This window comes from Haplochromis burtoni, unplaced genomic scaffold (assembly GCF_018398535.1).
Source record: "Haplochromis burtoni strain Fernald_Lab_line unplaced genomic scaffold, NCSU_Asbu1 Contig_590, whole genome shotgun sequence".
NCBI classification, from domain to species: Eukaryota; Metazoa; Chordata; class Actinopteri; order Cichliformes; family Cichlidae; genus Haplochromis; species Haplochromis burtoni.
Window position 1 is genome coordinate 46,595 of NW_024582951.1, and position 16,237 is coordinate 62,831.

General features: G+C 40.0%; 2 protein-coding genes across 2 annotated transcripts; one reads left to right on the forward strand and one right to left on the reverse strand.

The window, feature by feature from the left end:
- Window positions 1-4: 4 nt before the first annotated feature.
- LOC102290291 lies at window positions 5-3,801 on the reverse strand (the record flags this gene model as incomplete). Its single annotated transcript, XM_042214586.1, has 4 exons — window positions 3,227-3,801; window positions 267-587; window positions 90-131; window positions 5-12 (listed from the first exon to the last, which is right to left on the reverse strand). Coding segments are annotated over exons 1-4 (471 nt in total), but the record flags the coding sequence as incomplete, so codon positions are not given.
- A 600-nt stretch (window positions 3,802-4,401) lies between these two features.
- Window positions 4,402-15,986, forward strand: LOC102289682 (splicing factor U2AF 35 kDa subunit). Its single transcript, XM_005948383.2, has 8 exons — window positions 4,402-4,509; window positions 6,692-6,779; window positions 8,736-8,802; window positions 12,462-12,511; window positions 13,032-13,130; window positions 13,229-13,362; window positions 15,527-15,619; window positions 15,708-15,986. The coding sequence occupies exons 1-8, from the start codon at window positions 4,466-4,468 to the stop codon at window positions 15,814-15,816; spliced, it is 684 nt and encodes a 227-aa protein (XP_005948445.1). The 5' UTR covers window positions 4,402-4,465; the 3' UTR covers window positions 15,817-15,986.
- Window positions 15,987-16,237: the final 251 nt, after the last annotated feature.

The window sequence follows — 16,237 nt, forward strand, 5'->3', positions numbered from 1 at the left end:
AAGTCGTGCTGACTGCAAGAAAAACAGGTTTCAGTCAGTTTGGATTTAATAAAGCTACAACAACACACATTATATAAAACCTTTCTTACCTGTGAGATTATTCTGTGTAATAGTGGTAATTTCAGCATGATCTGTAAAAAAACAAACAGAGAAGCTGTCTGAGGTCTGAACAACACAGAAATATCATGAGATTCAGAAAAAGTCCACTGTTCAGTGTGAGTGAAGGTTTCTTAGAGAAGTATAATTAGTGAAAAATCCACACTCACCGTAGACATTGACAGTGATGGCATGACCCATACTCCCTCCACCTTGACACTGATACTGACCAGAGTCATGTCTGAGAATGTTCTGGAAGATCAAATAGAAGATCCATACTGACTTGTTTAAAGGTTTCCACTCTGTTTTAATGTGACTGTCACCGCTGACATTGAAGGGGACAATAGCTTCCTGAACTTTATGCCAGGTGACTGTTGGTGGTGAATCATTGCAAAAAATAACTGTGCAATTAATCCAAAGTTGTTGTCCAGCTGATGCATTATAAACTGTGTTGCGACGTACTCTAATTTCTGTAGAACAGTCAGAGTCACCTGCAGAAGAGAAATTATACCAAACACATAAAGAAGAACAATTAGAAATTAAGAAACGTTTGATGTTAATTTTAATTTAATTAAGAACATAAAACAATATATTACACAAGAGACTGATCAAAGGTGTTTAAACAATACATTTATATAAAGACTGTTTAATTGAAGACTAATAAATATATAAACATATCCATCATATTGCAACAATAAGATCAAAGAAGTAAACATGAGGTATGACAAACAGTAAGAATGAAAAAAAAAGATTAAAAAGAAAAATCACTCAGTGACATTTATTTGATAATGAGTGGAAAAGTAATTTGCATGAACTCCAGCAGTTCAGCAAACTGTGAGTGAACCCGTCCTAACACAAAGGGAAACCTAAAGCCACGTGTATTAAATTCATGTCTACCTTTTACTGTCAGATATTCCACTGCTCTTAAATACTGAGCTCACGGTCTCACTACAAGATCCACCAGCAGGTGTCCCGGAGCCGTTTATCATATGACAGAAAAACTGGAAGTTTAAACCTCTGAGTTTTCAGGACAGCACCTATCATAACTGTCCTGTAGAAAACCTTTAAGAGATGATTTTGCTTTTCAAGTTTTACCAAAGAATATTATGCTAAGAGGGAGAATTTGAACCCAGAAGCTTCAGTGCAGTTTAAGAATGCCTGTGAATTTTTTCGAATTAATTATTAGACATTTTTGCCGAGACAAGAATTTTATAATAATAGTTATGCTTTAAGTGAAGTCCATATAAACCTGTAATTGCAATTTATAAAAACATTACTTTTAGCTGCTGCTGTCCCACAGTGTTTCTGTCGTTTAACATTCACCATAAAAAAATCTTTTAGCAGGCGTGTTTTTAGGCAGAGTCCAGCATTATGGCAGACAAATATTTAGGTCCCACCTTCATGATTACTATTAATATTAGCACTGACAACTGTATCACCTTTAGACCACATTTAAAGACACCTTGTAGTAGACCAGAGTGACTATAGCAAGTAATCTATAGAAAAAGGTGTTTTAATCAGCATTACTGTGAGGGGATCTTTAGATTGTCAATTTTTTAAAATATGTGATTAAGACCATTGATCAAGCACAAGATACTTTTTAAACATTTTTTGAAACAGAAATTTTACAGGGATGTGGGGCTTCATTGGGCCCAGACGAGTATTGCATCATCGCGACAGGTGACCATGTCTGTGTTATCATTGTTTCTCCTCTTGTGTTTTTACTACAGTATGTTTGTGATCATTGTCATGAGGGAAAATCCCTCTCTGAGCAATATTCTTGTGAACAGGAGTCTCTTAGTATTTTTGTAAGAAATACTGCCACGTAAACAAATGTATTTAATTATCTACACCACACCCTTTATTCTTACGAAGCCTGATATCTGCCCATTCTGACGCCTCACACTGTGCGGTGTCTGTAGCGGGCCTGACCAGATCCACGTAAAACACAACAGATTTAATCTGAGCCACAGAAATATTTTGATTTCATTTAACTAAAGATTTTGAAGCCATTCAGCAGCATTCTTTTTATCAGCGTTGGGCGAAGCTATTTTGTGTTTTATGAGCAGTTTATTTGTCACTTCATGTCTCGCCCACTCCAGTCTTTTTGTTGTGTGTCTTTCTGTTTGTCTAGACCATTGTTGACCTTTGGTTTTGGACAACATTGCTCTTCCTACTCCATTAAAACCACTGCTTTACATCTTGTGTCCTCTCTAGGAAGTTGCACAGTTTCATTTCTTACTTGTGTGGTCAATTCCTTTTGACACAGCCACAAACACAGCCTCTCCCAGTCCACACAGTCTTTTTAACCTTATTCATAACTAAAAATTACAGCAGCTCTATTATGTCTGATTCACTGATGTTATACTTTTTGCTTCCTAATTTTCAACTGTGTTTCTTTTTAATGATGGCACACACAAGATTAAATACCTGACACTTCACTTTTAATATTTTAGTTATATTAAAGGAGTGCACTCATTTGCGTATGTCACTATACTGGCTGTGAATAAAGTCACGTGCATCTTACGTTTCCCATGTGAAATTAAAAACAGGTAATTACACGGAGCTAGTATCTCCCCTGATCCAAACCATCACACACATAAAAAAGCACAAGGAACATAAAGTAGGCGATTAATTGAGCTCTGAGAATTTCTTTTTAATACTTTTGATCTTTTCCTCTTGTGCAAATTGTTTCCATCAAGCTCCCACACGTAAGAAACCCTGCTGCTCTGGGAGAACAGAAGCAAAAGTTTTAGCATCTGAAACAGAAAGCTCTGCAGATGTTTAAAGGCAGGCTGTGCCATTTATGGCAGAATCTGCCTTCGATATCTGATACCACTGATAGTTTGAGTTTGAGATTTTGAGATCTAACTGAATTCTGCCTCTGATCTTTTTTTTAAAGCTGCACGACTGGCAGCCACTTTTCACTCAAAAGTTACATCATATGTGGATGTGGCACTTTCCGGGTCACAACCTTTAAAAATATCAGGCCAACAGCTTTTATCAGATCATTTCCAGTACGATCGCAAACACTTTACTTCTCAGCCTGACTGCCTGAGAAGAGAAGAAAGCAAATATTCCACAAATACTGAGACGGCACAACACGATCTGTACAAAAACATCAACTTACTCTGAGCATTTAAGGTGAGGAGCAGCCCAACCAAGATGGACACATGGAGGATGGTCCAGCATTGATTAGCCCTCATGATGCTGAGAAAAGCTCCTGTCATTGTCCAGTAACAGCCAGCCCAAGGCAGTAATGTTCCTCCAAGCGCATTATTATGTGATAAACCCAAAAGAGAAACACTGATATGAAACTTGCTCCTTCCTCTTTCTGCTCACTCCTTTCCCCTTATCTCTGTCTCTCTCCCACCCTCTGTGTGATTGAAGCTGGGGTGTGTACACCAGTGGGTGGTCTTGCTTCTGCAAATCTTGCAAGTTAAATTCAGTGAAATATCTCAAAAACAGGGGGTTCCCACATGAGCCCTCTCTCGCGCACACTTTTCATTTCAGTCTTGTTTCGCTCTGTGAACCTGTGCACCTTCATCATCACTTCTGGGTAGAGTGTGTGGTTTACCTTCTTTAAGATGACTTCCTTTCCCCTCTCCTTTCCTTTTAAGTTGCCGTCTGCCTCTCCTGCAAACTTGTGCGACCTTGTGCAGAGCACTGTGGTTTGAGCGGAGGGTGTACATTGCTCTGAAGAGGAGATGGGGACTTTGTGGCCTGTTAGGCTTTAATGCCCACTCTGTTGACATGTGTGTGTGGTTGCTGTTTTGGTAAGACCATCAACCCGTGACTGTCAGTCAATCACCTTCAGTTGGGTTTTAATGGAGTCCTCTGGGAGGTTTCTGAAGATATAAATCACCCCGAAGATGTCAGGGTTGCTTTTTTATCTTTTGAATAGAAATATACTGTGGTTGGGAGCTTCACCTATACTTAAAAGTACACTGAGCTTTTGTTCTTTTGCCCATATCTCTCAGCTTTGACCACCAGCATGTGGAAAAGTAGCTATCCACTTAAAAAAATAATCTGGCTGTTTTATGAGTAAAAATATAATTCTAATAGCCTACTTTGTAATGCTGCGTCCCAACTGGAAATAAATTTGCTTAATTTTTTCCAATTCTATATCTGGAAACTAGTCCTCATTTTGGTGGGGAATAACGTAAAACTACTTAATCAAAGGGGAATTTTCATGCTATTCGAGAAAATTTAAAAAAAATTTCACAGCCCTGTTCACCCGAGGAGGGAACTAATTTCTGAAACAACAGCGCTGTCAGCCGGCGGTACGGCTAAGTACAGGATGAAAACCATACGCAAGCGCCCACTCTTTACGTAATGACGTAACGAGGACGTTTCCGACGACCCGAAAATGGCGGAGTACCTGGCATCCATTTTCGGTACAGAGAAAGACAAGTAAGTTTTAAACAGTTTTCAGTCAGTCTTAAATATTATTCGTTCTTAAATTCGTATAAGATATCGCTTTTATGTAAAGTGTGCTTGCAGTGGTTCTATTTTGCCGGCGGTGGGGCTTATTTTGTACCCACAGCTCAGCTGCATGTCCCAGTCAAGCTAACCTTAGCAAGAGGAAGCTAACGTTAAGCTAACGCTTTGAATGAAACTCATGCCCTGGCTAACTTGCAGCCTTTGCTTGCTGTTAGTTTGCGCCAAAACATTCAGTTGTTTTAAATGTTTCCAGTTTGTGCGTGCACAACTGGAGTGTATGTTAAAGAAATTTTCAAAAAGAAGAAGAAACCGCTAACGCGTGGCCCGCTCAGTTAAGAAGCTGATTAGCAGAGTACCTGTCTGGCTTGTATTGTTCCGCCCCACCGGTGGAGTGCAGCAGAAAGCATCTTCCACTCTGTGCCTGCTGAAGTCTTAAAAGTAGCTTTAAGTTAGCTATACGTTTATGTACTGATGTGATGATTTCCACAAGTAGGATCTTTGGTTTCGTACGGGTGAGGTCTAGACGACTAAAAACACAACAGTGGTTGAGATACCCAAGCAGAGCCAGAAACGTACATCCATTTGTACTGTGCGTATTAAGAGGCTAGAATCAATGTAATTTAATTCCCGGACAAACTTTGATCAAGTATCGCGTTAATGAAAGATCAGTAAGTAGGCCAACCGTAGCTGTAATGTTCACACGGTCTACTATGTGACTGATGTCTTTCAGTACTAGTAGTGAGCCCCGCAGTGCTTCATTGCTTCAGTCTTATATGAAAAAGACGTGACTTGGTGGTAATGATGGTGAAAAAAAGTTGTTCCTATACACCAAACAAATGAGTAACATGTATTTATTGTTCTTCTTACACATTCATTGTATAAGACAAAGTAATCCGTTACAGGTACTATTAGTGTTGCTGTTTGATGATCTCTTATTTACAGGAATGCGTGACTTGTCCCAAATAATTAAAAAACAACAACTGAAAATTGTTTAGAAAACTGTATTTACAAACAACAATGTACACATATTGTAGATGCTGGTTTTGACATAAGCTGCTACACATAATATATATATAATTTCAAAAGATTTATAGGTCATAAAGTATAATTCCCAAATTCAGTATAGTTGTTGATAACCTGGTTAAGCAGTTTATATAGTAAGTTTAGTCCATATTGCATCATTATATTAAGATTATCATTTGTATACCATCAACCAATTTCACAGAGAGCTATGAGTTGATTAAAATGCTTTTAATAGTTAAAAGAAATGCAAAATATATGTTTTGGAAGTTTTTTTGGTACCTTTTTTTTTCTTCCCACATCTTTTCGAGTATGTATTAAATGTAAAACGCATAACACCTCTGCACCTGGTGTCTGCACTACTCTGACATTTCACATGTCCTAAATGAAGCAGACACAGACTTTCGTTTCCTGACTGGGTTTTGCCCTGACTTCCTCTGGGAGTGGATGAAGTTCCAACTTCTTGTATAACTATGACTCCCAAGGACCTGACGGTCATGGCCCTGATACTTTTGGATTTCATTCTGTAATGCACCCCTCCCTCCCATTTTAGACAGGCCATGTAAATCTGGTCTTTCTGTTTTGCAAGGAAGCGTCTGTGTTTTGTGGACTTAGCCAGACGTCAGGCCTGGTCTGGCAGCGACAGCACCTGCAGGACTAGAGCATCTACAACAAGTTATCGGGTTGTGAAGCGTAGTTAGTCTCATTTTCTAACTTTGTTGGCTTTATGGTCTTTAAAACCAGCCTCAGATGTTAACAAACCTTCAACCAAACCTTTGTATTTATCACAGTCATTTCATTCGTTATCTTACCAGTCGGAGTGTGCAGCATTGTGCTCTTTCTGTGCAGTGTTATGGGTGTGGTTGTGTTACTGTAGTGCAGGTACTGTTATTGTATGTTGCATCTGTAATAAAACAGTTATTGTCTATTGCTTATAAAGGTTATATCTCTACGCTCCGTATTAGGTTTTGTCTATAAACGGTTTAAGACCCATCACTGATGGTTCAGAACAAACAGGGTAGTTGCATTCTGCTTTTTCATTAGTTCTGTTAATGTCAACATTCGTACACCTTAGCAACACCCAAGGTCAGATTCTAAATATGTGTGATAATGATTTTTCTTCTTTTTTCAGGGTCAATTGTTCCTTCTACTTTAAAATTGGAGCTTGCAGACATGGAGACCGCTGTTCGAGATTGCACAACAAACCAACCTTCAGCCAGGTGGGTATCCCAGCAAAGTACCTTTTTAAATTGATGACTTTATTGCATGAGGTCGACCACGAACCCTCAGCCCTGCAGTACACTGATAACCCAGTGTACCTCCTGACCCACTTAGGCTATGTTCACACTGCAGGCGAAAGCGCATCAAATCTGACTTTTTTGACCCTATGCGACCCATATCCGATCATGGTGTGACAGTGTTAACAGCACAAATCCGATATTTTCAAATCCGATCTGTGTCACTTTCGTATGTGGTACTGAATCCGATACATATCTGATGTTTTAGAAAGCGACTGCTTTTTGAATGGTCATGTCGCATTAAATCTGTCTTTTACGTCACTGACACAAGACACCAATTATCAGTGCCCAAGAAGACATCGTGAACGCTTCCTGGCCATCCAGTGAAACTGCTGGGAAGACAACGTTGGAGAAACGTGAACATTTTATTTGTACTGTATAATCTGCAGATTCTGACAAACAACTATACTTTGAAGCACCGCTCCTCACTAAAACAGCAATAAGGATAATTATTAGGCCATATGTAAATAACAAAATAACTTTATAACTTAAAGCAAAACTGGGAAACGTAAAGTCTGAAACAAGTGTTTATATTAAGGGCCATCAGTCGAACAACACTGTTTGGTCTGGGTCTAAACAGAGCGTGTTGTGTGTGACGTCTTCTTTTGCGCATGTAGGCTGCTTTGAGTGTTCACACTAGAGCGCGTTTGCTGTCACATTTTATTTGTAGTGTGAATAGCAGACAAAAAAAATCGGAATTGAACATTAAGACCTGCAGTGTGAACGTAGCCTTAGTTTGCCCTCTTGACTTAATGAGTTGCATGCCGTGGCCCTGAAGGATTTAGACACAAGAGCATAAAATTGCTCATATGCGCTCAAAGTCTTTGTGGTTTTAAAGTTATGTTAGGTTTGCATGGTGTGTGTGTAAAAAGTGAGGGTTTTTCTTGGCTCAAAATGAGCCTTTAGAAGTGGCTACGCTCATAAGCACAATTGGTCTGCATGCATAAAGCAATGAGTCTGTTACCCTAAAAAGTGTCTGTGAATTTTCCTGTTAAATGTATCCCATGCGTGAGTATATTTGATCTCTTTTACATGAGAACTTGTCCTGGTTCTAGTGATTTTCATTCTGTGGGTGGGTGTAAATGTGAGAAAAGTGTTCTGGTCATTGTCCTGTTCATGTTGTTCCAAACTCATGTGCTTTGTTTGTCTTTGCCTTAATGCATAGGTGTCAAACTCTGGCCCGCAGCCTACTTACATTTGGCCCGCGAAGCCATACCAAATTACTATCAGAGCTGGCCTACTGGTATTATACAGCTAATATATATATTGTTTAGTATTAAGCTTTGCTTGTTCCATATTCAGTTTTTCAGCAAAACGTGTTTGAGTCCATAAGAAAAGATTCATTCTTATATCTGGAGGAATAAATATATTTCAATAAATATATTTCAATAAATATTAACGTTAGCCCGCGACTTTGTTCCAGTTTTGAATTTTGGCCCACTGTGTATTTGAGTTTGACACCCCTGCCTTAATGTGTCACTGACTTCTTGTTGATCATTTTCAGTGTGGGTTTTTTTTTTTGTGTGTGTGGTATTCAGTAACCTGTGTTTTGAAAATTGGGAAAAAGTTGGTGCTTTATGTTATGTGAAGTATGTGAAGTTGCGTGAGGTAGGTTAACTGAGGTTACTGTGAGTGTGGGCTAAAATGTAGAGAGTGGGGAAGACATGGCAAACTTGCCGCAAACACACGGCCAGCCTACATTCCAGTGTAGTTTTACATTGACCCTAATATGTCACACTTATCACATTTCTTTTTCTTTTAAATGTGCTAAAGCATGATATTACTGACAGGCTCAAACTGAAGTCTTTGTTACCAGATAAGGTTGAAAACCTGACACTCCTGGCTCACCAGATGCACTTTTTCTTGTTTTCTCCACAGACCATCTTGATTCAGAACATCTACCGCAATCCTCAGAACAGTGCGCAGACAGCCGACGCTTCTCGCTGTAAGTGAAACTTTCATCAGCAACGTTTTCTTGCTCTGTTTCCTAAAAGCACTGGTCCAATATAAAAGCACATCCAAGGGACTGCTTCAGCCTTCTTCACTGGAGAACTTGTTCGGACCCCATTATCTCCCACGAACCCCAACACAGTTGATGTGTAATATCTAACCCTGTGGTTCCCAAACTAGGAAGGCACAGTTATGAGAGTAATGGTCCAGCAGTGCTGAATAAAATGACACATGGGTCTCTGAAGCAAAGCGTGGACAGTACAACTGCCAAAAAGACCACAAAATATACCGAGGCATATCTCAGTCTCTGCTTCACCACAGTGTGTAATGAAAATGGACCACTGTGTCGTATAATGCTATGCCTCTTTTCCACTAGCACCTGCTGAACTTGGTTTCAGCCGTTTTACATTAAAACTGAGGACCACCTTAACATAGACATCGACATCGACATCGTTTTAGTAACGCGGCTCGAAACTCCCATGACGTTGTTTGCACGTGACACAAAGCAAACCTCGAGCTCCCTACGGATTCTGTCATCAGCCATCAAACACAACAACGTCTGCCACTTTAAAAAAAAAAAAAAAAGTACCTCCTAACAGGCGCTACCACCTAATGGAAAACCATAAAAATATAGTCGAGTAAATTATTCCACATTAAAAAATAAATAAACATGGTTATACTCAAAATAATGTGCAGTATATTAAAATGGGTTTCAACAGGGAGAATAACAAAAGTCTGCACTTTGTTGTTCAGTCAAAACAAGTTCAAACTTTTTAAATTACGTAGGCAGTTTTTAAATTGCTGCCTTGGTGGAGGTTTGTGCTTCCTGAGTACTTGTTGCTTCTTATTTGTTATTTTTCTTTAGGTTCACATGCTTAAATTGTATTTCTGTATTGATCACTAAAAAGCTGTTTGGAGTTTGTGAGAAAAAAGTGTGTATAAGATTGCATGTGAGGGGTGGCCTTGAAAAATGTTTTTATCTACTGATGGAGGCCCTGCAGAAAAAGTTTGGGAACCACTCGCCTAATACAAACAAACAAAAAAGCATGAACACCTGCTTCTGATGCCTCTGCTTTCACGTAACTCAGAATGCAGTAAACAACCGTCCGACCAGTGACACTAAAGCAAACAGTGCTTACAAACTGTGCTGATTATGGAAGAAATGAGATCAGTAAATATGTCGAGCCCAGTCTGGCAGAGCTGAAGCAGACCCTCTCATGCAGGTAGGTTGGTAATGGAGTCATAGGCTGCCTGTGGTTTGAGAATTAGCTTGTCTATTTGTCTTTGGGCTCTGTGTTCAAACTACACATCCAGCTAGCTTTGACAGGCCTGTATTTGGTTTAATGTTGATAGACTGTCTTTTAATACACAGCTACTCTGTACTTGATAAATTAAAAAAACAAATAGAAATTTGTAGGACTTGAAGTGGAGCTATTATGCTTTTTCTTATAGTCTGTTATATATGTACTTTTAGATGTTGTCCAAAGTTTCAGATAATGTGAACGTGTGAGCATATGGACAAGTAGTGCCTGTGTGCCTTCAGACTACTCTGAATGCTCAGATTCGGAGAGTTTTTTTTATACTCTTGGTTCTGTATGATGCCATAGAGAGATGGGTATAGAAACGCCTCCCACCTGCTGCTCTCGTTATGAGAGGAAGCTGATCAGAACACAGTTTGCTTAAAGAGAGGGCAACAGGAGCCAAATCAGATAGATTTAGAAAGATGGTGAAATGGGCTTTTGTGCCAAGGCATGAATCACGCAGAACTACCCTAGTAGGAACCAAAAATTAAAAATTTGGAGCTTCAAGTGAGCATAATGGGTACTTGTGGTGGATTTAGAAGTAGAATGGGAGGCAGAGCCTTCAGCTTCCAGTTTGGAATCGTGTGACAGACAGTATCTCTACTTTCCTTTTTTTTTATAAGTCATTTGGTTAGGGCTGGATCAGGTGACCCTGAATCCTTCCTGAGTTATACTGCAATAGGTCTAGGCTGCTGGGGGATTCCCATGATGCATTGAGTATTTCTTCTTCTTCTTTTTTCACTCCCTATGTGTTTATACACCTCTGCATTTAATTATTAGTTATTATTAATCTCTGGCTCTCTTCCACAGCGTGTCTTTGTCCCGTCTTCACTCGCTCATCCCCAACCGGTTGCAGCAGATTGCCGCCCCTCCCTGAGCCTGGTTCTGCCGGAGGTTTCTTCCTGTTAAAAGGGAGTTTTTCCTTCCCACTGTCGCCAAAGTGCTTGCTCATAGGGGGTCGTATGATTGTTGGGGTTATTTTCTGGGTTTTTTTATTGTAGGGTCTTCACCTTACAATATAAAGCACTTTGAAGCAATCTGTTGTAGTGATTGGGGGCTATATAAATAAAATTTAATTTTAATAATAGATCCACTTCAAAGAAAAATCCAAGTGAGGCTATAAATGTTTTAAAGAACAAGTTCAGATTATCCATTATTTTGAGGTGAATCTTTAATGAATGAATGAATCTTTAAGCAGAGTTTTCATCTAATGAATCAACTCAGAAACACTTTAAAGAGACTAAACAGGTGTGATTGATGATCTGTTACCTCCAAAATTAAACTTTGAGTCAAGCAGTGTTCTTTTAGACCTTTATTAATATTACAGCCTTTTCATGATGAGCTAAAATATTCAAAAGCTACATTATACAGCGTGATTGTACAGTCTTGCCTTTTTGTACCACAGATCTGCTATATTAAGGGGAAAAAAGGTGGAGTGGTCTATTTTTTATTTTATTTTATTTTTTTTTGAGATTGTGCAAACGGGTGTAACCATCACATGATCAGCAGGAGCAATTTCACAACAGAAATTATCTAATAACATTGTTTTCCTCCCCAGCTCTGTATTCGGTTGGATTTATATCACAGCAGTTTACGTTTTGTATTTCAGACCATTTCCCTCTTGAACATTTACCTTCATAACCTTGAAAACTGCCCAGTCTGCTGATGCTTACACTGTAAGTTCTCCCTTCATCCGCAGGACCCTCCAGCACTGACTGCACTTAATTCATTATACCACACCTCCCCACATCAAATTTGGTCAAGTATAGAATTGTGTCCTCTGTACACACACACACACACAGAGTTTTTGGGCCTCATGCTGTTTTGCATGTTTTCCAGGCCTAAACTCCAATTAGCCCAGTCAGTGTCATGCACTGATGTGCAAAGAGCAGCTTTTCTTTCACTTCCTTCATTTTCAAGATGTGATTAAACCAAAAAGCTATAATTAAAGTACCGTTTCTGGGTTTTCTACACTTAATGTTTTCATACTGAGTGCACAGTGATTGCTTCTGCATTACTGAAGCTGGCTTCTACTAGTGATGCCCCTGACTTAGTCAGGGGTTTGTCATTAAAATGCATATTTAATGTTAGGATCCCTGTGTACTCAGTGAACAGTTCTGTAAAGGTGGCAAAACACTGAAAGAAAAGTCATTTTAAAGTAAATCCACCAACCTGGAGAAGACTAAAGGGTTTTCTTGTGAAAGACAGTTTGTGTAGCATCTCCTTCAGAATCTTTACTTTATATTATTAACAGGGTTTAGCAAGATTTGATGTTGCTTAACATGGTCTGAGTTTTTAACCACCAGTGTCTGTCTAGCTTTGACATGACTGTCCCTTTTTGGGCGTTTTTTAGGTGCCGTCAGCGATGTGGAAATGCAGGAGCACTACGATGAGTTCTTTGAGGTGAGTGAACTTTTGTTTCTCCTTTGTGTCCCACGTGTGGCACTGTTGGACGTCATGAATGTGTTATCTGCATATTTCAGCCAAAAAGAGCAACTGGGGCAAGGTGTTATTGACAGTGTATTCATGAAGCAAGGATCTTTTATTGGTTTAGAGGGGCTGGTATTTGGCTAACTAATAACCCAATAAAAACTGATTGTGAGTTTATCATGTTCATAGGTTTTGAATATGAGATTTAAAAACAGTTTTTATAATATGTGTTGTAGAGATGATTGTTTGTAAAGGTTAATAATCCTTCTTAGTTGTTATATAACTTATTACTCACTGATTAAAAGCCACTCAACATGACTCCACAATAATAGCATTGCTTACTACTACATATTATTTACTACACAGTTTTTACGTTATTGTACTTTGGTTAGTTTGTGTGGTAGGTTTTCCTGGTTATAAGAGGTGCAATATAAGAATAGAACTGGTTTGACAGGTTTCGATTGTGCCCCCCCCACCCCAATATCCAACACAGGAGGTGTTCACAGAGATGGAGGAGAAGTATGGAGAAGTGGAGGAGATGAACGTCTGTGATAACTTGGGCGACCACCTCGTCGGCAATGTCTATGTTAAGGTCTGTTTTAGGATCTTGGTTTATTTAAACGGGGTTGAATTGTTATGATGAGCTTAAACCAGTAATTTCCTAAGTATGTGTGTGTCTTTTGGGTGTAGTTTCGTCACGAGGAGGATGCAGAGAAAGCCGTTATGGACCTTAACAACCGCTGGTTCAATGGCCAGCCCATCCACGCAGAGCTCTCCCCAGTCACTGACTTCAGGGAAGCCTGCTGCCGTCAGTATGAAATGGGGTGAGTATTGTGAGAAAACGTGTTAGTGTTTAATGAAAGCATTTTACTGTATTTAATTAACCAGCTAACTAATGGACTATAGCAGCGGTCTCCAACCTTTTTTGCGCCACGGACCGGTTTATGCCCGACAATATTTTCACGGACCGGCCTTTAAGGTGTCGCGGATAAATACAACAAAATAAAACTAGTACCGGTACCGAAAACAAGAAAATGTATTCATAACACACGTGAAAAGACCCAGGAAAACCGAGTAAACGATAAAAACGATAACAAAATGACGCTCAAAACTGATAAAAACCCTGAAAACTATACATTTCACACCTGAGCCTCAACTCTCGCGGCCCGGTACCAAACGACTCACGGACCGGTACCGGTCCGAGGCCCGGGGGTTGGGGACCGCTGGACTATAGGAAGGGAAAAAAAAGTTTTTTATCTAGAGCCAAACCACAACAACAGTTGCCCCAAGATGCTTCATATTGTAAGATAAAAACCCTATGATAATACAAGAAAACCTCTACAATTGGACAACCTCTATGAGTAAGCATTTGGTGAACGTGGGAGGGAAAACTCCCTTTTAACAGGAAGAAACCTCTGGCAGAACTGGAGGGGCGGGGCTGTAGTGAGTAAAAAAGGAGTAGAGGTTAAACTTTCTTAAAACAAATACTGCATGTGCATTTAAGAGGATTTTGTCACTTTGTACTATGTGTAACATCGTATGCTCACACAGTGTCACATTAGTTTGCTGTCAATGCTGGCACCATCGGCCTCTTTAATGCTTGAATGGTTATATACAGGGGTGCACATAAGTGGTCTGCAGGTGCGCTGTCAAAATAAAAAACGCGCACTAGATAAGAAGTTGTCCACTAGAGTGGGATTTTCACGGCATATTCTGCACCACATCGCTGTGCGTTCATCATTTGTTTGAAGCCAGCTCACCTCCTGCAACCACTTTTCCGAGAATACGCGCTTCTTTTGCGCTTTGGACTCCTTCTGACATTTCTTTGGAGGTGGAGGAACACCAAAGTAATTGCTTAAAGGAGCCTGCTTCTTTGACTTCTTTAAGAGTTCTAAACAAATCTGTCCTCCTCCAGAAAATCTTATGTACGCAAACGCGTGTTGCAGCTTCTTAGCTGGTGTGCATCTTGTTTTATTTTGAAGGCGCATATACAAATACAGGCCAGGCCATTTACTTAGACAGTCTACAAGATAATGTAGACAGTGTCATCCTGCCGCTGATGGATAGATGACAGAGCCTCACTGTTCACCCTGGAGCCAATGCTTGTCTACCAATCAAGGATGCTAGCCTCAGGATGCAGCACTCGAAGCAACTGTAATGGGCCTGCCTCCCTGAGTGTAAAACAATCACATTTAACTAAAAGGACAGCATCAGCTGACACGATGATGGCACAGAGCAAAGGAGAAGCGTGCACATGTAGTTACACTCTGTCCTTGGTCAGTGATAGGGTCTTTGCGATCTTTTCCTTTACAAGTCCCTCTGTGATTTTTTTTTTTTCCATTGGATCAACGGGGTTGTTTGCTCTCCCTCAACTCTGGAGGCAGATAAAGATTAGGTGTTCTGCTTGGTGGGTTGGCAGGGCTCCTCAGAATGTGCGACTATGAGCCAACTTTTCCTCGTGGCACAGATCTACAAAATGCAAGGCCAGCAACTTTAACCCTTCACATCCTGTTTTCCTGTGTTACATACTGCCAAGCTAAGTCACATTGTTTCACACCGGTGACTGTTATTCATGCATTTATTTCATCACATCTGGCTTTATCATTCACTTGTTTATGCAGAAACTCTAGAATGGCGTACTCTCACATCACACAGTTGCTGATCCAGCTACCTGATGAATCCAGGGTCCATTTTAAGATTCTGGGTTTGACTTCTAGAGCTTTTCTTAGGCAAACATCAGCTTACATGAGCAAACTTTTAGATCCCTGAGTTCATGTGATCAGAGCCTGCTGGCTGAGTGTCTTGGGAACTCATCTTCTTTACGAAAACTAAAGGAGACAGTTTTGGGCCTCTGGAACACTCTCCTTCTGAGAGATCTGTGACTGGAACTTGATAATTTATATTCTGGTGTTTTGTTTGAAGCACTTTGTGATGTTTATGTAGAAAGGTGCAATAGAAATCAAATTTTACATACTTTCTTACTTACAGAGAGTGCACCCGAGGTGGCTTCTGCAACTTCATGCATCTGAAACCAATATCAAGGGAACTGAGGAGGGAGCTGTACGGCCGCCGCAGGAAAAGGTCCTGTAAAGCCCGGGAGCAAGACAACTGCTTTTGTGTATGGCTTTTAAATTTGAAAATAAATATCTTTTGCTCTCTTCTTTACCAGACACCGCTCACGCTCGCGCTCCCGGGAACGACGTTCCCGCTCCAGGGATCGACGGCGGGACCGCGAGAGGCGGAGGTCGAGGGATCGAGAACGCTCCGGAAGATTCTGAAAGTAGACGAGATGGACCCACCAAAATTCTCCCCCTAAAGCCCAACAGTGATGACAGTTATTTTGTTTTTTGTTTTTTTGTGAATTGTTGGAAGTGTTCTTTCTCTTATTCCCTTTTTTTTAAGACAAGCTTGTGCCGCTTTCTCAATAAAAAACAGATTTGTAACTGCATCTGCACCGCTTTTCTTCAAGACTCAATCCTATTCTAGGAAGGATTTTATTATGATTTATTATTACTCTGCTATATTTTTATACCAAAGCTGCTAACCAGAGACTAATTTTAAAGCTCCTTCGTAGTCTGTCAGACTGTAAACTTTCCTTCACACAGTCACTAACAGCACACAACTGTTGCTGCATTTTTTTTCTGGTAAATGGCTGATGCAATGCTAACTAATCAGCCTGTTCTTTTACTAGTTCCCTTT

Coding starts and splice junctions, on each gene's coding strand:
- LOC102289682 (XM_005948383.2), top strand. CDS start 4,466: ATGGCGGAGTACCTGGCATCCATTTTCGGTACAGAGAAAGACAA. Junction 6,780..8,735: donor ACAAACCAACCTTCAGCCAG/GTGGGTATCCCA, acceptor TTTTCTCCACAG/ACCATCTTGATTCAGAACAT. Junction 13,131..13,228: donor TCGGCAATGTCTATGTTAAG/GTCTGTTTTAGG, acceptor TTTTGGGTGTAG/TTTCGTCACGAGGAGGATGC.